The 22,850-nt window shown below is 30.2% G+C and overlaps 3 protein-coding genes across 3 annotated transcripts; all 3 read left to right on the top strand.

Moving 5' to 3' along the window:
- Positions 1 to 4,317: 4,317 nt before the first annotated feature.
- Positions 4,318 to 5,445, top strand: LOC121995045 (bidirectional sugar transporter SWEET6b-like). Its single transcript, XM_042548890.1, has 5 exons — positions 4,318 to 4,433; positions 4,527 to 4,743; positions 4,837 to 4,998; positions 5,126 to 5,245; positions 5,329 to 5,445. Exons 1-5 carry the CDS (start codon positions 4,384 to 4,386, stop codon positions 5,443 to 5,445), a joined length of 666 nt encoding a protein of 221 aa, XP_042404824.1. The 5' UTR covers positions 4,318 to 4,383.
- A 4,801-nt stretch (positions 5,446 to 10,246) lies between these two features.
- LOC121995044 (bidirectional sugar transporter SWEET5-like) lies at positions 10,247 to 11,397 on the top strand. The gene is made up of 6 exons (XM_042548889.1): positions 10,247 to 10,292; positions 10,378 to 10,414; positions 10,510 to 10,726; positions 10,820 to 10,981; positions 11,081 to 11,200; positions 11,284 to 11,397. Exons 1-6 carry the CDS (start codon positions 10,247 to 10,249, stop codon positions 11,395 to 11,397), a joined length of 696 nt encoding a protein of 231 aa, XP_042404823.1.
- A 6,354-nt stretch (positions 11,398 to 17,751) lies between these two features.
- On the top strand, positions 17,752 to 18,903 carry LOC121995043 (bidirectional sugar transporter SWEET5-like). Its single transcript, XM_042548888.1, has 6 exons — positions 17,752 to 17,797; positions 17,885 to 17,921; positions 18,015 to 18,231; positions 18,325 to 18,486; positions 18,587 to 18,706; positions 18,790 to 18,903. The coding sequence occupies exons 1-6, from the start codon at positions 17,752 to 17,754 to the stop codon at positions 18,901 to 18,903; spliced, it is 696 nt and encodes a 231-aa protein (XP_042404822.1).
- Positions 18,904 to 22,850: the final 3,947 nt, after the last annotated feature.

Below are 22,850 nucleotides of genomic sequence, written 5' to 3'. Positions count from 1 at the left end.
GAGATTGCTAGTAGCCATCATCTTGCTGTATTTTAACTCTTGGATTACATGTCGTGGAATCTAATCCATTTCCCCTACTTTTGCTTTATGTTATTTCACTTTTGCTTTATGATACTTTTGCTTTATATTATTTCACTTTGCTTTATGATATTTCCCTACTTTTACTTGACATCACAAGTGTACTATTTTCCACTTGCAAAATCTTTTGGGGCAGAATTCGTCAAATATTTTTCTTTAAAATTATTCACTGTAATATCCTGCTTGCTGTATTGAAAATGGCCTAATATTGACCTCAGTTTCTTAGTTCGGCATCGGCACATGTATGTGTTAGGTCTTGAACGAGTTTGTACTTGTAGTCATTTTACAATTGTTAGCATTATTAGGAATTGTCGTCGGAAAGATGCAAACTAATATTGTATATCGTCGAGACGAGTGTTTAATACTATCTCCGTAAAACGAGATTATTCTACTATAGGTACTTACGGATAGCAGCAATTCATTTCCCAAGATATAACGATGTTATCTCAAAATAGCAGTACTTCAAATTTCGAGACCGACGAACCTTCTCATAAATTTTTTGGACTCCGAATGCAGAAGATGGAATGAATGAATTGATTTGCTTTTCTCTTATACTATTTTTCTATGTTTTTTCCAACATTTGTATGGTTCTATTTATAGAGATAAAGAGGTGAGGATCTTTTGGTGAGGATTCATTTGAGCCGTTTAATCTAGAGGATTGTATCTTTTCAGATAGCCCTTGATCTGAGCCTTCAGATCTGAAGGGTTGTAACTCTTCAGATCGTCTTTTAATCTCAGTCGCCAGATTAACTCATTCAATCTGACACTTCAGATTAGGTTTGATCGCCAATGGTCAGATTGCGACTCTTCGTGATCAACACTCTAGATTGTGTCACTTATGATCCATCACCCTCTTTTATCCAACTTACAGCAAACTTTAAACCCTATAGCAAACTTTAAACCCTATAGAAATAAATCTAACCTACAGCGAACTTTAAACCCTAACTTAAAACTAGCCAATTTAACAATTAACCAAGCACAAATTAAACACAAATTAAGCTTCAACAAGATGATGAAATGTTAGATTACTTGCTAAAACATAACAAACATCAACGAAATTTGTTCTAATTACTTCTAAAACAGTAATAAAAGGAACTAAAATGATAAACCGTTCCAATCTCACAATCAATCTACCAAACTTCATACTCTTGCAGTTACACAAGAGGTCGGAGACAAGAACGCCCAACTCCGGTCATCAGTGGAGAGTCTCAGCAGCGTATCAGCTTGAGAATTGCTTAGCAACACCGGTGGAACGCCTCCGGCGAGCTAGAAACAACCCTAAACCTATGAATGGCCCGAAAATCTGGAAATCTGCAATCCGGATCTCTGGATCTGAATGGAAGCTGTGGATTGCAGATGATCGCGGATGAAGCTCAGGAATACTGAAGGAACGCCGCCAAATGTCGTTGATGGGAGGAGAAGCACATATCTGAGGGAACACCCAACAAATCTGGTGAAACAAAGTATCACCGGAAGTAGAATTCCGTCGGAGGGAACACCCGCTGATGGCTCCAGATGATCGGGATGAAGTTGCCTTGAAGCTCTACACTGATGATGTCACCTGAGAGGATGATCGGAGGTGGAAAACGGGGTCAGAACTCGTAGGAGATGCCCGCGGGACGCGAAGCTCAGCGCGAAGGAGATCGACGAAGGAAGCTACTATAGCTTCTCGTATTAAATCAGATCTCAGATCTGATCGGATGGTTGGGATGCTTCGGAGCTCAATCACCTAAAATCCTATCCGAATGTATTGATCTTGATCAAGGGTCTGGATCTACTCTCCCTTAGGTCGGATGGACCAGATCTTCAATGGATGGTTCAGATCTATCAAATCTTTGATGAACGGTCCATAATGCTCCGCAGCTTGATCTTCTCATTTAAACTCCGATTCGAGCACAAATTCGGTTCGAATAGATCCAAATCCAAGATCCCTTGATGCCTACAAAATAAGAATCAAATATTAGCATCAAATAATACAAAAATAAGATAATTTGTAATTAAATCCAAGAATAAAGACAATGCATGAAATGTGATGGAAATATAGGTTTTATCTATGAACATAACATCAAACCATATATGAATGAATCAAAATAATATAGTAAAATCATGGTTATCACTCCTCCCCTGGCTCGGCACTGACGTAATATGTGTTGCCGGTCAGAGCAGAATCTGCAGGCGATCAACAAGAGTGTCACATCCCAACTTTCCATCTCACCAACTTTCGGACAGGATCAACATGGATTTCTGGCGTTCGGGTGATAAAGTAACCGTATCGTTTGTTAAAAAAATGGTAACTGTATTTGGTTTAGCTAAGGATATAAATATGGGACATTGTAATTAATGCTTCATAAGTAATTTTCTTTCTAAACAGAAGTTGTGTTCTTAACTGAAAATTGATATGAAATGCTTATTGTACTTTATAACTGATGAAGCACTCTCATGAACTGCTTTAGATTAATGAGGTCTTTATATATCAATCTTGTTGGAGATTGTGTAATTTTCAGGACAAAAATATGCTTGATCAAGATGATAATATTTCCTTTCACAGGATATCTATCGAGGTGATTCGGGGGAATAATAGAAAAGTCGAATTACAACAAGGTGGTGGCACATTCAAATCTACAGAATGGAGGAATCTTAGAGTTGGTGATATTGTGAAGGTGGAGAAAGATAACTTCGTTCCTGCTGATCTTGTTGTGCTTTCTTCAAGTTATGACGATGGGATTTGTTATGTTGAGACCATGAATCTAGATGGTGAAACAAACTTGAAGTTAAAGCAATCAATTGAGGTAACCTCAGGGTAACAATCGAATTCCAGCTACCAGAACTTCAGTGCAATCATCAAGTGTGAAGATCCAAATGCCAACCTCTATACTTACATTGGGACGACAATGAAGTACAGAGACCAACAGTACTCTCTTACACCTCAGCAACTTATTCTTAGAGACTCAAGGTTGCGAAATACTGACTACATTTATGGAGTTGTAGCCCTTGTAGCCCGTTTTGATTCTTTGCCCTTGTAGCCCGTTTTGATTCAATTTTGTATAGACAATATTGTAATAGGCTTCTTATTAGTTCAATTTAATTCATTCATTGGAAATTAAAGCTAAATGTTAATTTCATATGCTAATCATACCGAAAGTTGAATCAAACTAAGCTCACGCCAAGGGTTGCAATATTGGACTTATTCACTGGTATAAAAATTAAACAATAATTAACGAATAGATACCGTTGATAAGCTCAGGAGTCTTTTATTGTAATAACATGGAATCTAGCAATATAATTGTTGATATCAGTTTAAAGAAATGATTAAGAGCTAGCTGCCAAGGGAAGGACATTGGAACTCTCGATAAAAAATGAAAGATGAGACCAAGTAGAAGAGAGGAGCCGAGATAATATAAAAGAGATGAGGTTTTAAATATTGTAAGATATTTTGTAAATGAAAAAAGAAATGAGATATTTATTTTTAATTGACTTACTCAATTAACTCATTAATTGACTTGGTATTATTAATTGACTTAATCAATAATTAATAAAACAATAAAATCGTTACTCGTTATAAAGGAAAATTAACTCTTTTAATTTATCCATATTATTTAACCGTTTCTTTATGAAATATTTAAATAATTCAAAGCTTTTAAAATTCTCCTATTTCCGAAAGCTTCCCTTAAATGGTAATTCCGTGTCAAATTATTAAATAAAATTTAATCCAGTAGATTAACTAAAAAGACCATTCCTTTTAATTCGTTATGTTAATTATTAATAAAAATAAGTTTTACTTGGTTCATAAATGGTTTATGTTGAATCTTTAAAAAATTCACCAAGTCCAATAATAATATAATTCAAAGAATAATGACATAATTATATGTAGATATTATAATAAATATCACGAACTTGTCCTCTTCCTGTGACTTATGATTGGCTACAATAGGCTATAAAAACCAACCTTTGCAATTACATCGATACAGGAGAAAGAAGCTCTAGAGCAAAAGAGAGTGCCGGCGTGGAAGAGTAGAGGAGTTATCGCAATACCATTTAGACATCACATTCTTTTTGGTATATATACAAATTATTTGTTTTGTTTTTTCAATATGTTCTTCTTTTATGAGTAATTAACTTGGGTGAAGATGGAAATGTATATTTGATTTGATCTTATTTTTCATTGATTTACAAGGCATTGTTTGAGTTAACAATACTATACTAAAGATGATTGCAAACCAAAGCATGATCCGTACCATCATCGGCGTGACAGGTAATGTAATAATCAATTGTTTCATCTTTCATGATCTATGATGAAGAAAAATCATGTTCATTGCAGGCAATGTAATCTCGTGTGGTTTGTTTTTGTCGCCCATGTAAGATTTTAAACTTCTTTATTTTTCTTGTTATTGATAATTACTTAGAAAGATTGTATGTTAATTTAAATGCAACTCTTCCATGATTTATAGGCCGACGTATATACAAATCATCAAGAGCAAGGATGTGAAGAAGTTTTCGCCAATCCCTTACCTCGCTACATTACTCAATTGCTTGCTTTGGTTTTTCTATGGGTTGCCCATTGTCCACCCCAATAGCCTTCTCGTGATCACCATCAATGGCATCGGTATAGCCTTTGAAGTATTCTACCTCACTGTTTTCTTAATCTATGCTTCTCGCCAAGGTCGTGTAAGTATAACATGTCCATTATTTTTTCCTCTATCATATTTGTACCATCTAAAACTTCTCCCTAACCAATCTATTTATATAAATCTAATTTAGTTGAAGGTCATGAAATTATTAGCACTTGAGACGGTGTTCATGATAGTTGTAGTAACTTCAGTGCTTTTGTTGATCCACACGACTACTAAGAGATCCTTAGTAGTGGGTATCCTCTGTATCATCTTTGGAACTTGCATGTATGCCTCTCCTCTCGTGGTGATGGTAAGAGCATTCTATCCCGTAATGTCTAAGTTAACTTTGAATTATATTTATATATAATATATAATATAGAGAGAGAGAGAGAGAGTGCATGTGTCTCATGCATTTATATATTATTATACTTTTGTAGAAACTCGTGATTCAAACAAAGAGCGTGGAGTTCATGCCCTTCACACTTTCTCTTGCTAGCTTCCTCAATGGAGTTTGTTGGACTAGCTATGGCTTCCTCCCCTTCGATATCAATCTCCTCGTAAGTATTTATATATTTAATTCCATATAAATAATCTTGATTGATAAATAAACATATATTTTTCTATCACTTTCTTTCATTAGGTTCCAAATGGTTTGGGGACTCTCTTTGGCCTTGCTCAACTAATTCTCTATGCTTGTTATTTCAAGTCCACACCGAATAAGAATGCTCAAGCTGATCAGTTGGAGCTACCAGTCTAATATTTCAAGACTTTAGTTTTGAATTTTAATTAATATGTGTTTTTTTTCTTCTTTCCTGTATTAATTTACATTAATGATAAAACAAATTAATCTTGTTTTTTTGTTTAGATGTGATATATTACGTCATGAAGTGTGAAATAAAAATATCTAACGGAAAAAATTATTTATTGATCATCGAATTATAATTGAATAATTTATTCCAAGAATTTTTAATGTATAATTGTATATGATCTTGTCATTTAATATTTTTAATATAATTAAAAATCTATTTTTTTCAAATAATTAAATTTCATAACATATATAATTAGTCTCAAATAATAATATTTAATTTTTTAAAAAAGTTATTTGAATTAGATAGAGAAAAAACTATCATAATAAACTTAAAATATATCAATTCCCAATTCAGTAATTGTTGGTCTTATTTTAATCAATATATTTAAGTAAATTTATTATTTTACCATAATATTATATAATTTTTTTAACAATATAATATTGTATAAGGATGTTTTATTAAATCTAAATTTAAAAACCAAAAATAAATATATACTTTTAGGCTTACTTTCAAACTTTTTTTTTATTTGAAGAATGTTTAGTTGAACTTTGAAATTTTAAAAATTAACTTTTTCAAAAAATTTAAATGATGAAATTAAATTTGTAAAAAAAAATCAACCTATTTGGAAAGTACTATTCCATATTTTAAATATCATAAAATTTTAATTCTATGTTAATTTCAAACTTTTTTCAAAGTAAAAAAAAACATGATAATTAAAGATAAAATTATAAAAATTATAAAATTTGTAAGAGTTTTTAAACTAACAAATGATAGCCATCTTCATAAACATTCAATAATAGTTGATATTTATTTTAAAATTTTAAAAGGGAATTGCTAAATTCATGAAAAAAAATCAAAATTTTAATTGAATTATATGAACTTTTATGAATTTAGTTAGGAGTTTATGTAATCTTCTGATTTTTTTTTAATATCATTGTTATTGATGAAGAAATCACATGCCTCAAGAGACGACTGAAGATTTTGATAATAAATTTACTTTCACATAGAACATGATGCGGAAGTGGAACCAACCATCCGGTGGGGTCGAAAGTGGAATCCAACTCTCAAAATCCAATTGAAGACAATTAAGATCAAGTGAGACGGCTCTGTGTGGTGAGATGCTGAGTCCATATATGTTGAACTTTGACTCAGTTAGAGCACAATTTCCAAAACATGCTGAAACATTTCACCTATATAGCAAAGGGTGATTCGTTAGTCCTAGCGCCCCCATCAATTCATCTTAGGTCAACACGAAGGAAGTAAATCATCAATGACTACTAGCATTAGTGCAGGGCCATGACATTGAAGAAGACATGTTCAGGCGCACTGAATTTTGATTCCAAAATCTCATATGATAACATCCTATATCCCTATATCTCAATTCTCAACCATCGCACTACCCCAAAGAGACTAAAACATTTCACCTAGCTTATCATTTAGGCTAGCATCAAGCTTTCATCGATCTCTTGTTTTCATATCAAATAATTGTTGGGATAGTTTTCTTTAACCCAGACCTCATATAGTTTTGTGCTCTTAGTACACTCTTTCCAAATTTGCCAAATAAAACAATGCCTTTCTGTAACTCATGCATCACCATCAAGTCAAGGACACTCATTTGTAACATAGAATGTCTTCGATCTAAAGTATCTGTCACTTTACTTCGTTAGTTGCATTGTGTTTGATGGCCAAGTAAACCACTTGAAGGGTGTGTTGGACAATCTGTTGTTAGAAATATTAAAAAAATTATAGAATTAAAATTATATAAAATCAATTTTAATTTATCGATTGAGATTATTTGAGTGGATAATCTCAAACTATCAGCGGTACTGGTTCTACCAACCTTCCAGTGGTTCAAGTTGCAGAGTTTATGCGGTGCGTAGCAGAATCAGGAGCCGATCACTGAATCGGGAGTCGATCGCCGAATTAGGAAAAAAATTCACTGACTAAGATACCGAGACCTATTTTCAACACAGTTTCCTTGAAACAGATTTGTCTCACCTCCGACTGTACTTCGAGGTTCTCTCGGATCGTCTGTTTCCCAGAATACAATAACAGAAACCATGCACGCAACCAAGCAATGATTATTCATGGCGAACTGATAATACACCCGAATGCTATCACGAGTTGTTCATGGAGGAACTCTTTTACTTCCGCTCTCGCTATTTTTCTTACTTTGCTCAAGATCCAGTCTCCTTATATACCAAATTATTGTCATTTAATGTTGGATTTAATGTCATCATTAATGGGTTTAATGTCTTCATCAGTATTAAAATATTATAGAATTGTCATTAATTTTATATTAATGTTTCATTACATTTTTTTAATAGGTAGCAAAAGGAGATTTGGTAAAATATTGATTTATTCACTTGCATAAATCTAACAAATCTAATGGAAAAAAATTATTTATTGGTCATTGAATTATAATGGAATAATTTACTCTAATAATTTTTAATATATATTATATTATTTTGTCATTCGATATTTTTAATAAAATTAAAATTTCAAAATGTTTTTTCAAATAAATAAATTTCAAAATGTATATAAAATATAATTAGTCTTAAATAATAATATTTAAATATTTTTGAAGTTATTCTAATTAGATAGGAAAAAACCATCATATTTGACTTAAAATATATCAAGCTTAGTAATGGTTAATCATATTTTAATCAGTAAATTTAAATAAATCTATTATTTATTTTACCATAATATTATATATTTTTAAAAATAATATAATATTGTACAAGGATATATTAATTGTAAATTTAAAAATTTAAAATAAATATATAATTTTAGGTTTATTTTCAGATTCTTTCTCTTTTGAAATTGAAAGAATTTTTATTTGAACTTTGAAAATATTTAAACCTATTTTGAAAGTACTATTTCATATTTTAAATATTATAAAATTTTAATTATATATTAATTTCAAACTTTTTTTCAAAGTTAAATTAAATAAGAAATAAATAATTAAAATCAAATTTAAAAAATTATTAATTTTGAAAGAGATTGTCGAAGTAGATATACTTACCATAGTTGCCGCAAGAAAAGATCTTGACAATTGAACCATGGACCCATTATTTGATAACTTTATATAAAAAGATTAGTACCATGGACCCATTATTTGATAACTTTATATAAAAAGATTAGTAGGAGATATGATATCTGTGGTCTTATTCCGAATAATGGTATAGAGAACTAAGCTAGTACTCGGTTTTTTATTTTTTATTAGTTATATATTGAATTACATATATTAAGTTTTTTATATTTATCTTTAAATATTGCAAATGAAAAAAAATGGTTGGGAATACCGTCCACGTTTAAAAATAGATGGAAAAAATAAACATTCAAATCATGAATAATTAAGTGTTTTTCAAGGTAGAGTTTAAAAATAAATTTATAGGAACTTAGCTTAAAATGGATAATATAATATTATTATAGAGATATATGAATTTTTTTTGTCTTAATAAATGATATTAAAGTTACGGTCAAAATTAGATGTCATATGGGGTGATCTAGAGTAAATTAAAAATATATGAAAAAAATTATGAGTTTAAAAGTTGAAAAATATCTGGATTGATACGAGTTCTTTAAAATAGAGTTCAAAAATAAATCCAAAACTTAGGCACAATATCACACTATTGTGAAAATATGTAAAATTATTTTTTTATCTTATTAACTCCCTATCGTTCATTACTCGACTTAATCAATAATTAATAATAAAAATATTATTATTATCAAGGAAATTAAGAGATTTATTTTTTATTATAAACTTGTTATCATTAGTTACGTTGACTTAATCAATAATTAATTATAGTAAATAATAAACATATTATGATTAATTATAAAAAATAGAGATATTTATCTTATAAACTTACTATCACTAGTTGAATTAATAAATAATTAATAATAAATAATAAATAATAAAAACATTATTATTAATAATAAAATTAAGAGATATTTATTTTTTTCTTATGAATTTAATATCATTAATAATTGACTCAATCGATAATTAATATTAAATGATAAAAACGTTATTATTATCAAGACAATTAACTCATTTAATTATCCATATTATTTAAACTATTTTATTTATTTTATGAAACACTTTTTCACTAAATATCTAAATAATTTAAACCTTTAAAATTCTCCTTTTTTCCAAAATATTCGCTTAAATTACACAAAAACATAAATTAATAATTCAAGAAGAACCTATCAAATTATTAAATAACATTTAATCCATTAGATTCACTGAAACTTATTCATTCATTAGACCATGTTTTTTTAATCTATTATGCTAATTAATTAAAATAATTTTGAACTTTTCTTTTTATATTAAAAATGGAATATCTAATCTTAATAAAAAAAAGTGAAATTCACTAAGTCCAACAATAACAAATGATTATAACATTATCCATAGATATTATGAAAAATATAACAAACTAAGTCATATAATTAGACTATAAATGCAACCTTTGCATGCCCATCATAAGATCTAGAGAAAGAGGGACAGCTCCACCGTGGAAGAGAAGAGGAGTTAGCAAAATACTGTTGGATATTACAAATTCTAGCAAAATTAGCCTCATCCTCCTCCTTTTTGGTACGTACAAATTATCTGATTTAGTTTGGTTTTTTAATATGTTCTTCTTTTTAATTAATTCATTTGGATGAAATGGAAAGTTGTATTTGATTTGATTATACTTTCATTGATTTACAAAGCAGAATTTGAGTTAACAATATTACAATAAATTAAAGATGATTATGAACCAAAGCATCATCCGCAACATCATCGGAATAATAGGTATATGCATTTATTATACTTTAAAAAAATCAATAATTTCATGCATCTTCCATAATTATGATAAAAAAATTTATCTTCATTGTAGGGAATGTAATCTCATGTGGTTTGTTTTTGTCGCCCATGTAAGTTTTTAAACTTCTTGATTTATTTTTATTGATAATTACTTAGAAAGATTATATATATATTAATTTAAATGCAACTCTTCCATGATTTATAGGCCGACGTATATACAAATCATCAAGAGCAAGGATGTGAAGAAGTTTTCGCCAATCCCTTACCTTGCTACATTACTCAATTGCTTGCTTTGGTTTTTCTATGGGTTGCCCATTGTCCACCCCAATAGCCTTCTCGTGATCACCATCAATAGCATCGGTATAGCCTTTGAAGTATTCTACCTCACTGTTTTCTTAATCTATGCTGCTCGCCAAGGTCGCGTAAGTATAACATGTCCATTATTTTTTCCTCTATCATATTTATACCATCTAAAACTTTTCCCTAACCAATCTACTCATATAAATCTAATTTAGTTGAAGGTCATGAAACTATTAGCACTTGAGACGGTGTTCATGATAGTTGTAGTAACTTCAGTGCTTTTGTTGATCCACACGACTACTAAGAGATCCTTAGTTGTGGGTATCCTCTGTATCATCTTTGGAACTTGCATGTATGCCTCCCCTCTTGTTGTGATGGTAAGAGCATTCTATTCAATGCCTAATTTAACTATGAATTATATTTTATATATAGAGAGAAAGAGAGAGCCCCATAAATTTATTATTCTACTTTTGTAGAAACTTGTGATTCAAACAAAAAGTGTGGAGTTCATGCCTTTCACACTTTCTCTTGCTAGCTTCCTCAATGGAGTTTGTTGGACTAGCTATGGTTTCCTCCCCTTCGACATCAATATCCTCGTAAGTATTTGTATAGTTAAGCCCATATATATAATCTTGATCAATCAATTAATATATATTTTTCTATCACTTTCTTTCATTAGGTTCCAAATGGTTTGGGAACTCTCTTTGGTCTTGCCCAACTAGTTCTCTATGCTTGTTATTTCAAGTCCACATCGAATAAGGATGCTAGAGTTGAAGTGGAGCTACCCGTCTAAAGATTTTAGTTTTGAATTTTGATTAATATGTGGTTTTTATATTCTTTCCTATATTAATTTGCATTAATGATTAAACAAATCAATTTCTTTTTTTTTTTTGTCTCTATGTGATTTATTGCGTCATGAAGTGTGAAATACGTATCTAACAAAAAAACATTATATATTGATCATCTAATTATAATTGAATAATTTATTCTAAGAGTTTTTAAAATTATATGATCTTACCATTCAAAATTTTAAAATAATTTAAAAATATAAAATAAATTTTCAAATAACTAAATTTCATAATGTATATAATTAGTCTCAAACAGCATCTTTAATTTTTTTTCTTAAAAAAGTTATTCCAATAGAAAGAGAAAAAATTATCCTGAGAATATATTAATTTCTCTTTGATTAATGATTAATCTTATTTTAATCGGTATATTTAACTAAATCTATTATATATATTACTAATATAATATCGTACAAGAATACTTTATTAATTTTAAATTTAAAAATTAAAAATAAATATATACCTTTAGACTTATTTTCGAGTTCTTTCTCTTTTAAATTTGAAGAATTTTTATTAGAACTTTAGAATTTTAAAATTTAAGTTTTTTTCAAAAAAATTAAATGATGAAATTAAATTTGTAAAAAAAATATGAAACCTATTTTGACAGTACTGTTTCATATTTAAATATCATATAAGTTTTAATTCTTGATTAATTACAAACTTTTTTTCTAATTGAAAAAATATAATTAAAGATCAAATTTCAAAAATCATTAAATTTTAAAGAGATTTTAAACTAAGAAATAATAATCATTAAAAAAATATTTTTTAATGACGGAATTAGAGACAGAAATATATTTTCGTCTTTAATTTAGAGACGACATTATAATTCCATCTCTAAATATAGATGGAACTATAAAGTTGTTGCAAAAACGATCCTTGATAATAAAAAAACATAGTTAATTTGGAATTATTAGCGAAGAGAAAATAATATTCATTGTTATATAGAGACTAAATTTAATGTATTAAGTTTCATTTGGTAATTATTACTATGACATTTAAATGGTATCGGCATAGCCTTTGAATTAGTATTTTACCTAACCATTTTCTTAATCTATACTTCTCGCCAAGGCCGTGTAAGTAATTAACATTCCATAAATTTTTTCCTCTATCATATTTGTTGTACCATTTAAAACATCTCCCTAACCAATCTACACATGCAATTTAGTTGAGGTCATCAAACTATTAGCACTTGAGATGGTGTTTATGATAGTTATAATAACTTTAGTGCTCTTGTTAATTCACACAACCACTAAGAGATCCTTTGTCGTAGGTATCCTCTGTATCATTTTTGGAATTTGCATGATCATTGATCCATTAATTAAGTTCGTCCATTTACTACTGACTCGTTAGACTGACTCTTTGGATAATTTGGTGGAGTTTTCAACAAGTTATGTGTACAGAACTTCGCTTCGTGTAGAACTTCACTTTGTATAGAATTTTAGATAGACAGGCGGACGGAGTGTACCATTCACTCACTGGAGGATCCACTATGGACATGCACAAAGGAATTCAAAAGTAGCTAATAGATCATGTGGTGTATAAGGGATCTCATACAATTATAGACTCTTCAGGATACTAGAATAGACTAGTATATATGTGTATTGCATAGTTGTTACTTTTAGATGAGGATATTTTAGTATTATAGTTTAAGAGAGTATTTGGTTGAGCTTATAAGCTCTCTAAAATAGCTTATAAGCTGTTTTGGAGCTTATAAGTTTTTCAAATTTGTTTGGTAAAATTTTTTTCAAACAACTTATAAGCTGTCAAAATAAGTTATTTTGGAGCTTATAAGTTATTTTTAAAAAAGTATGGAAGACCCTACTTTTTTAAAAAAGATCTTATTTTAATAATTTCTTCTCTAAAATATCCTTATATAATTTCATAAATCCTCATCTTATCCTCCAAAAATTTTTATAAACCTAATATCTTTCTATCTCCATCGACTTCTCTTCCGCTATGTCATCTTCTCTGCCAACGCCTCTTTTCAATTTTCTCTCCCCCGATGCAAAAATTCGCTCAAAACCCTCTATTAATAAAAAACTCAAAACCCTCTATTAATAGTATTATACCATTTTTGATAATTTTATTAATAAAAAGATCTTATAATACCAAACATATCGATACATTTAAGTTGATTATAATAAGTTTACCCAAACACTTTAACAGCTTATTTTTGAAATAAGACCTAACAACTTATAATCTTATAAGGTGTTTTTAATAAGTTTAGCCAAACACTCTCTAAGTAGTAAATTTATGGACCAAATTTTTATTAGTGGGGCAAAATATAAAATACCAAAAATATATATATAAATTAAAACAATTAAAATTTTCAACTAAATGAATTTATTTAGAAATATTAAAAAAATAGATAATTAATCAAGAAATATGTTTAGGTGAATTTATAGACTTTTATGAAATTTTTTAGGAATTTAAATGAGTCGTTTTAGATTTTAGGGAGATAAAATGGTAGGATATAAAGTCTGTTTAGAATACCTATTTAAAGTGGGAGTTAATTGGAGTTATTAATCTAATGTTTTAATTTAAAATCTAAGTTTTTATTTATCTTCCGCTGTTCACCCTCCTCTTTGCGAGCACGCACAGTACCGCCGCTTGTCGCGCGATTAGCCGTAGCCGTCGTCTTTGTTGCTTTCACTTTCTTCCGTCGCAAGCTTCCTTCTCCGTCGGTTGTCAGGATTGCCGAGATATTATCTGCTGAACATAATTCGACCAATCCTTAATTAAGCCTACTGCCCTATTGAGATGATGTTGCAAACTCAATATGTCTCGGTCGGTCTTTAAGTCGGCCGCCCTATTAAGCTAATGTAGTTTGCTGAATATAACCCGGTCGGCCTTTAAGCTGGCTATCTGGTTAGGATGATGTTATTTGCTGAGCCTAACTCGACCGATCCTTAAGCCGACTACCTTGTTGGGACGTTCAGACGCATTCTGTATTTGTCTCAACTGGTCTTAAAGCTTGCCTCGTTATGATGTTGTTTAATAAGTATATCTCGGCCGGTCTCTAAGCCAGTGATCAATCGTCGGTCGTTAAATCGATCGCCTTGTTAGAATACTAATCACAGGATATATCTCGGTTGGTCCTTAAGCCCTCCGCTCACTTAGGTTGTTCGGTGATATTCTGCCTGATCTGTCCTGTAATATATTATACCACAAGTATCTTAACTTGACATTAAGGCCTACCATCTTTATGCGTGTCTCGATCATTGAGCTTGGTTATTAAGTCACTCTATTATACTCTACATAGCATTGTGATATTTGCTTAGAGGATGATATAGTGCTTTTGTCATGTTGGGGATCTACTTGAGCCATAATAATAATATAGTAGCTCTTACTTCCTGAGGCCCTTGTGATAACTTATACATGGTCAGAATCTCGTCCGGATAGAAATAGAAGGATAGGTGCTGTAGGCCTAGTCGCCCTCTTATTTGCACGGGTTAATAAGGGGTCGTAGAGAGATGTAGCTACATTGTATCATTTCCTAGCCGAATATTTATACGGCCAGATATTTGTACGATCAGAGTGTACATGTTGGCCCAACTTTAAGGCTGAACGGATATACGTGCACTTTCATTTTATGATTTGGTATGTTGTAGAGTGAGCCAATCATTCTGGTCGATATGTAAGGTCGACCAACCTTAAGCTTGACCGCCTTAATAGCTGGCCACCCTTAAGACGTTAGTCTCGCTGGTTTGCTCGACTTAGGAACTGACCGTCTCCTCCTGGCCAGATTAAAATCCGGTTTGGTTAGCCTAAGATCCTTAATACTCGGCGACTAATCTAGGTCAAGTGAGGGGATATTGCTTTTTTTAGTAGGACTACCACATCACCTTGACTTTAACCACCTCGTTATCTTAACTCTAATTGCCATGTCACCTGCCACGTCACCTTGTCCATTCATCATAACCTGTATTAATGTATCTAATGGGAAAAAATTATTTATTGGTCATTGAATTATAATTGAATAATTTACTCTAATAATTTTTAATATATATTATATTATATTTTCATTTAATATTTTTAATATAATTTAAATTTCAAATTTTTTTCAAATAAATAAATTTCAAAACGTATATAAAATATATTTAATCTTAAATAATAATATTTGAATATTTTTGAAGCTATTCCAATTAGATAGAAAAAGCCATCATATTTGACTTAAAATATATCAAGCTCAGTAATGGTTAATCATATTTTAATCAGTAAATTTAGCTAAATCTATTATTTATTTTACCATAATATTATATATTTTTAAAAATAATATAATATTGTACAAGGATATATTAATTGTAAATTTAAAAATTAAAAATAAATATATAATTTTAGGTTTATTTTCAGACTCTTTCTCTTTTGAAATTTAAAGAATTTTTATTTGAACGTTGAAAATATTTAAACTATTTTGAAAGTAATATTTCATATTTTAAATATTATAAAATTCTAATTCTATAATAATTTCAAACTTTTTTTCCCAAAGTTAAATGAGTAAGAAATAATTAAAGATGAAATTAAAACATTATTAAATTTGAAAGAGATTTTCATATAAAAAATTAGAGTAGTCTTCATATGGGCGGTCTGAAATCCATCGTCCAGTGGTCCCACGGTGGCAAAAAAGAATACGAGCGCTCGCCCATAATTAATTTTGCCAAATTGAATCCTACATAAATCGAACACACAACCTTTTGATCTGGAGTCAGACACACTACCATGTAACTTTATATAAAAGTTATAGTAAGAGATATGATATCTGTGGTCTTATTCTGAATAATACAGAGCTTTTTATCTTTTATTAGTTATATATTTAATTTCTTATATTAATTTTTTTATATTTATATTTAAATATTGCAAATGAAAAAATTGGTTGGGAATACCGTCCACGTTTAATAATAGATGGAAAAAATAAACATTCAAATCATGAAAAATGAAGTTTTTTTCAAGGTAAAGTTCAAAAATAAATTTATAGGAGCTTAATTAACTTAAAATGGGTAATATAATATTATTATAGAGATATATAATTTTTTTTGTTTTAATAAATAATATTAAAGTTAGGGTCAAAATCAGATGTCATATAGTGTAATCTAGAACAAATTGAAAATATATAGAAAAAATCATAAGTTTAAAAATTGAAAAATATCTCGATTGGTACGAGTTCTTTAAAGTAGAGCTCAAAAATAAATCCAGAACTTAGGCACAATATCATACTATTGTAAATATATATAAAATTATTTTTTATCTTACGAACTCCCATCATTAATTACTCGACTTAATCAATAATTAATAATAAAAATATTATTATTATCAAGAAAATTAAGAGATTTATTTTTATATTATAAACTTGTTATCATTAGTTACGTTAATTATAATAAATAATAAAAATATTATGATTAATTATAAAAAAAATAGAGATATTTATCTTATAAACTTACTATCACTAGTTGAATTAATAAATAATTAATAATAAATAATAAAAACATTATTATTAATAATAAAATTAAGAGATATTTATTTTTTTCTTATGAATTTAATATCATTAATAATTGACTCAATCGATAATTAATATTAAATAATAAAACGTTATTATTATCAAGACAATTTAATTATCCATATTATTTAAACTATTTTATTTATTTTATGAAACTCTTTTTCACTAAATATCTAAATAATTTAAACCTTTAAAATTCTCTTTTTTTTTCCAAAATATTCGCTTAAATTACACAAAAACATAAATTAATAATTCAAGAAGAACCTATCAAATTATTAAATAACATTTAATTCATTAGATTCACTGAAACTTATTCATTCATTAGACCATGTTTTTTTAATCTATTATGCTAATTAATTAAAATAATTTTGAACTTTTCTTTTTATATTAAAAATGGAATATCTAATCTTAATAAAAAAAAGTGAAATTCACTAAGTCCAACAATAACAAATGATTATAACATTATCCATAGATATTATGAAAAATATAACAAACTAAGTCATATAATTAGACTATAAAATGCAACCTTTGCATGCCCATCATAAGATCTAGAGAAAGAGGGACAGCTCCACCGTGGAAGAGAAGAGGAGTTAGCAAAATACTGTTGGATATTACAAATTCTAGCAAAATTAGCCTCATCCTCCTCCTTTTTGGTACGTACAAATTATCTGATTTAGTTTGGTTTTTTAATATGTTCTTCTTTTTAATTAATTCATTTGGATGAAATGGAAAGGTGTATTTGATTTGATTACACTTTCATTGATTTACAAAGCAGAATTTGAGTTAACAATATTACAATAAATTAAAGATGATTATGAACCAAAGCATCATCCGCAACATCATCGGAATAATAGGTATATGCATTTATTATACTTTAAAAAAATAATAATTTCATGCATCTTCCATGATCTATGATAAAAAAAAATTTATCTTCATTGCAGGGAATGTAATCTCGTGTGGTTTGTTTTTGTCGCCCATGTAAGATTTTAAACTTCTTTATTTTTCTTGTTATTGATAATTACTTAGAAAGATTGTATGTTAATTTAAATGCAACTCTTCCATGATTTATAGGCCGACGTATGTACAAATCATCAAGAGCAAGGATGTGAAGAAGTTTTCGCCAATCCCTTACCTTGCTACATTACTCAATTGCTTGCTTTGGTTTTTCTATGGATTGCCCATTGTCCACCCCAATAGCCTTCTCGTGATCACCATCAATAGCATTGGTATAGCCTTTGAAGTATTCTACCTCACTGTTTTCTTAATCTATGCTGCTCGCCAAGGTCGCGTAAGTATAACATGTCCATTATTTTTTCTTCTATCATATTTATAGCATCTAAAACTTCTCCCTAACCAATCTACTCATATAAATCTAATTTAGTTGAAGGTCATGAAACTATTAGCACTTGAGACGGTGTTCATGATAGTTGTAGTAACTTCAGTGCTTTTGTTGATCCACACGACTACTAAGAGATCCTTAGTTGTGGGTATCCTCTGTATTATCTTTGGAACTTGCATGTATGCCTCCCCTCTTGTTGTGATGGTAAGAGCATTCTATCCAATGCCTTTTTTTAACTATGAATTATATTTTATATATATAGAGAAAGAGAGAGCCCCATAAAATTATTATTTTACTTTTGTAGAAACTTGTGATTCAAACAAAAAGCGTGGAATTCATGCCTTTCACACTTTCTCTGGCTAGCTTCCTCAATGGAGTTTGTTGGACTAGCTATGGTTTCCTCCCCTTCGACATCAATCTCCTCGTAAGTATTTGTATGGTTAATCCCATATATATAATCTTGATCAATCGATTAATATATATTTTTCTATCACTTTTTTTCATTAGGTTCCAAATGGTTTGGGTACTCTCTTTGGCCTTGCCCAACTAGTTCTCTATGCTTGTTATTTCAAGTCCACATCGAATAAGGATGCTAGAGCTGAAGTGGAGCTACCCGTCTAAAGATTTTAGTTTTGAATTTTGATTAATATATGTTTTTTATATTCTTTCCTGTATTAATTTGCATTAATGATTAAACAAATCAATTTCTTTTTTTTTTGTCTCTATGTGATTTATTGCGTCATGAAGTGCGAAATAAACGTATCTAACAAAAAAACATTATATATTGATCATCGAATTATAATTGAATGATTTATTCTAAGAGTTTTTAAAATTATATGATCTTATCATTCAAAATTTTTAAAATAATTTAAAAATATAAAATAATTTTTCAAATAACTAAATTTCTTAATGTATATAATTAGTCTCAAACAACATCTTTAATTTTTTTTTCTTAAAAAAGTTATTCCAATAGAAAGAGAAAAAGTTATCTTGAGAATATATTAATTTATCTTTGATTAATGATTGATCTTATTTTAATAGGTATATTTAACTAAATCTATTATATATATTAATAATATAATATCGTATAAGAATACTTTATTAATTTTAAATTTATAAATAAAAATTAAATATATACTTTTATCATTATTTTCGAGCTCTTTCTCTTTTTTAATTTGAAGAATTTTATTAGAACATTAGAATTTTAAAATTTAACTTTTTTCAAAAAATTTAAATGATGAAATTAAATTTGTAAAAAAAAAATATGAAACCTATTTTGACAGTGCTATTTCATATTTAAATATCATAAAATTTTAATTCTTGATTAATTACAAACTTTTTTTGTAATTGAACAAATATAATTAAAGATCAAATTTCAAAAATTAATAAATTTTAAAGAGAATTTAAACTAAGAAATTATAATCACTAAAAAAATATATTTTTTTAATGACGGAATTAGAGACAGAAATGTATTTTTGTCTTTAACTTAGAGACAACATTATAATCCCGTCTCTAAATATAAATAGAATTATAGAGCCATTGTAAAAATGATAGTTAATAATAAAAAGAAAACATAGTTAATTTGAAATTATTAGCAAAGAGAAAATAATATTCATTGTTGAATAGAGACGAAATTTAGTGTATTAAGTTTCCGTTGGTAATTATTACTACAACATTTAAATGGTATCGGCATAGCCTTTGAAGTATTCTACCTAACCATTTTCTTAATCTATGCTTCTCGCCAAGGCCATGTAAGTATAACATTCCCAATATTTGTTCCTCTATCGTATTTGTTGTACCATCTAAAACTTCTTCCTAACCAATCTAACCATGTAAATATAATTTAGTTGAAGGTCATCAAACTATTAGCACTTGAGATGGTGTTCATGATAGTTGTAGTAACTTTAGTACTCTTGTTGATCCACACAACTACTAAGAGATCCTTAGTTGTGGGTATCCTCTGTATCATTTTTGGAACTTGCATGCATTCCTCGCTTCTTGTTGCGCTGGTAAGAACATTCTCTCCAATACCAAATTTAACTATGAATTATATTTTTATATATAGAGAGAGTCTTATGAATGTATTATTATATGTTGGTGCAGGTTGTATTAATCATCTAATTTTGATGTATGATAAATATGTTAAAGTTAGATATGATGTTTGTCTAACCTTTCTACTGCAAGTGTGCTGGAGTTGACTGGTCTGAAGGACCTGAATCTAGACTGAAATCCAGTTAAGTCCGAGGGACCCAATAGCTGGTGGGAAATCCATATAGGTCCGCAGGGCTCGATATCAGACGGGAAGTTCTGTTGAGTCCACGGGACCTGACAACTGACCGAAGCTCAGTTGGGTCCGCGGACCTAATTGTTGGTACCCCAAGGTTGTTTTGATGTGATCAAACAAGTTAAGTTAGGTCCTGTTGTGTTTAACCTTGTGTCTAAGTGTGCAGGAGCTTAGAGGCACAAGAAGTCGAGTAAAAGACGCAGCTAACGAGAAGTATGGCACGAGAGAGAGCCGACGGGCTCGGTGCGTCTGAGGGACGAGATGCTGTGGAATTGTACGCGGGCGGATGAGAAGCCGGAGCGGAAGTTTGTTTGAAGGCTGGAAGTTGGGTTTAGGTGAGCCCTATTCCGGATGGCCAAAATTGCCCAAATGAGTAGAACTGGAGCGGAAGACCTGGACCGAGGCGAGCAGAGCGGGAGCAGAGGGTCTGGATCGAAAAAGTCAACCATGTTGACTTTTAGGGTCCAAGCGCCCGAACCCCAAAATTTATCATGATCGACGTGGACTTTGACTGACGCGTCGGGGATAGAATTCTATCCCACTCTAGGCGTCTGGAACCCTTCCAGGCACCCCGACAAAGGCTATAAATACAGCGTTGGTCCAGAAGCTAAAGAACAAGCATTCTTGCATCAATACTTGTACGCATCTTAGTTTTCATTTAGCTTCTCATTTTTTGTGCTTACACTGCTGTAAAGAGGCTTCTCCGCCTAAAAGAGAAATTAGTGCTACTCCATTCCTTGGATTAACAACCTCCCCGGTTGTAACCAAGTAAATCCTCTGAGCCTCTGTCCTTTTGTTTATTTAATTATTTTTATGCAAGTGTTCTTTTAAGTCTGAGAAGGGTTCATTTTTGTTTTTTGTGTAGAGCTATTCAACCCCCCTTCAAACCGGCCAACGGTCCTTACAAGTGGTATTAGAGAGAGGAGCTTCAGGAGGACTAACCGTCGATCGAAGCATTAAATCAATGGCTGGACCAATCATATACCCATCGAAGTTTGAGGGGGAGTTCGCTAGCTGGAAAAATCGAATGCAATTATTTTTTAAAACTGACTTTGAATTACTATTAATAATGAAATTCGATTTTGTAGCACCCGAGGGTAAGGAAGAATACTAGTGGACGAAGAAGGAGAAGGCTGACTACGTGGAAAATGACAAAGCAGAGTTCCATATACTGAGCGGCATTCTGCCACAAGAAGTCAACCGAATCTACACCTACGACTCAACAAAGGAGTTTTGGGAGAAGTTCCTTGAGCTACACCAAGGTGTTAGAGTGTATACTGAAAGCCTAAGCTTTTGTAAACATTTATTTTGAATAAAGAATCACATTTGGTCAAATTATCTATATTTGTTTGTAGTTGTTCAATTAATTTATATTGTAGATAACATAGTATGTGGTGTCACATACAGAAGATAATGTTATCAGTACCTTATAAATTATAAACAGTAGCTCAAGACCAAAATGGAAAGGAACATATCATTGGAAGGTCGTAGTGTAATTAGGTATTAGTTTATCTTAACTATATAATTACACTAGTACACTTAGAGTGTATTGAGTAGGACCATCAGAGGTCGTTTCTTTTATACTGACTTTATAAAGGAACAAAGATCTCAGTTATTATGGAAGTGTGTGCTCTTAATCCTAATATAATAACAAGCACATATATTTGATATTTATTTCTTTAATTTATCAATGGGTGAGATTTAGTTCGATAAATCAATAAGTCCGATAAGTTGGGAAATGATATCACTTATAGCGCGTGTTGTTGATTATAAAAGGAAACTGTGTCTTAGTGATCTAGGTTGATAATGTCCCCAAGAGGAGCTCATAAGGATTGTCATGTTAAACCCTGCAGGTGAACTTAGTCCGACATGACGATAAGGTTGAGTGGTACTTCTCTTGGACTAAAATATTAATTAAATGAGTTGTCAGTAACTCACTTAATTAGTGGGCATTCGACATCTTAAACATAGGGAGACTAACACACTCATAATAAGAAGGAGCCCAAAAATGTAATTTGGGATTGGTGCGGTAGTTCAATAATAGTTCTTTAGTGGAATGAATTCTTATTGATAAAATTAAGTTGTGTGTTCGGGGCGAACACGGGATGCTTAATTTTATCGGGAGACCAAAACCAATTCCTCCTCTCGGTCCCTATCGTAGCCTCTTAGTTATAAAGTACTATACCCACCTATACCCACCTTTATACCCATGGTGTAGGGGCCGGCCAAGCAAGCTTGAGGATCAAGCTAGGGCCGCCCAAACCTTGGTCCATGGGTGGCCGAC

This window comes from Zingiber officinale, chromosome 6A (genome assembly GCF_018446385.1).
Source record: "Zingiber officinale cultivar Zhangliang chromosome 6A, Zo_v1.1, whole genome shotgun sequence".
In the NCBI taxonomy this organism is placed as follows: domain Eukaryota; kingdom Viridiplantae; phylum Streptophyta; class Magnoliopsida; order Zingiberales; family Zingiberaceae; genus Zingiber; species Zingiber officinale.
Note: the sequence above shows the minus strand (reverse complement) of the source record. Positions and strands in the feature narration are given on the sequence as shown.

What these genes read in the sequence shown, in the direction of transcription:
- LOC121995045 (XM_042548890.1), top strand. Translation starts at nt 4,384, where the DNA reads ATGTTCATTGCAGGCAATGTAATCTCGTGTGGTTTGTTTTTGTCGCCC. An exon ending in GGTTTGTTTTTGTCGCCCAT is followed by an intron (nt 4,434 to 4,526) that starts GTAAGATTTTAA and finishes CATGATTTATAG; the next exon opens with GCCGACGTATATACAAATCA. An exon ending in CCTCTCCTCTCGTGGTGATG is followed by an intron (nt 4,999 to 5,125) that starts GTAAGAGCATTC and finishes ATACTTTTGTAG; the next exon opens with AAACTCGTGATTCAAACAAA.
- LOC121995044 (XM_042548889.1), top strand. Translation starts at nt 10,247, where the DNA reads ATGATTATGAACCAAAGCATCATCCGCAACATCATCGGAATAATAG. An exon ending in GGTTTGTTTTTGTCGCCCAT is followed by an intron (nt 10,415 to 10,509) that starts GTAAGTTTTTAA and finishes CATGATTTATAG; the next exon opens with GCCGACGTATATACAAATCA. An exon ending in ATGCTGCTCGCCAAGGTCGC is followed by an intron (nt 10,727 to 10,819) that starts GTAAGTATAACA and finishes AATCTAATTTAG; the next exon opens with TTGAAGGTCATGAAACTATT.
- LOC121995043 (XM_042548888.1), top strand. Translation starts at nt 17,752, where the DNA reads ATGATTATGAACCAAAGCATCATCCGCAACATCATCGGAATAATAG. An exon ending in GGTTTGTTTTTGTCGCCCAT is followed by an intron (nt 17,922 to 18,014) that starts GTAAGATTTTAA and finishes CATGATTTATAG; the next exon opens with GCCGACGTATGTACAAATCA. An exon ending in CCTTCGACATCAATCTCCTC is followed by an intron (nt 18,707 to 18,789) that starts GTAAGTATTTGT and finishes TTTTTTCATTAG; the next exon opens with GTTCCAAATGGTTTGGGTAC.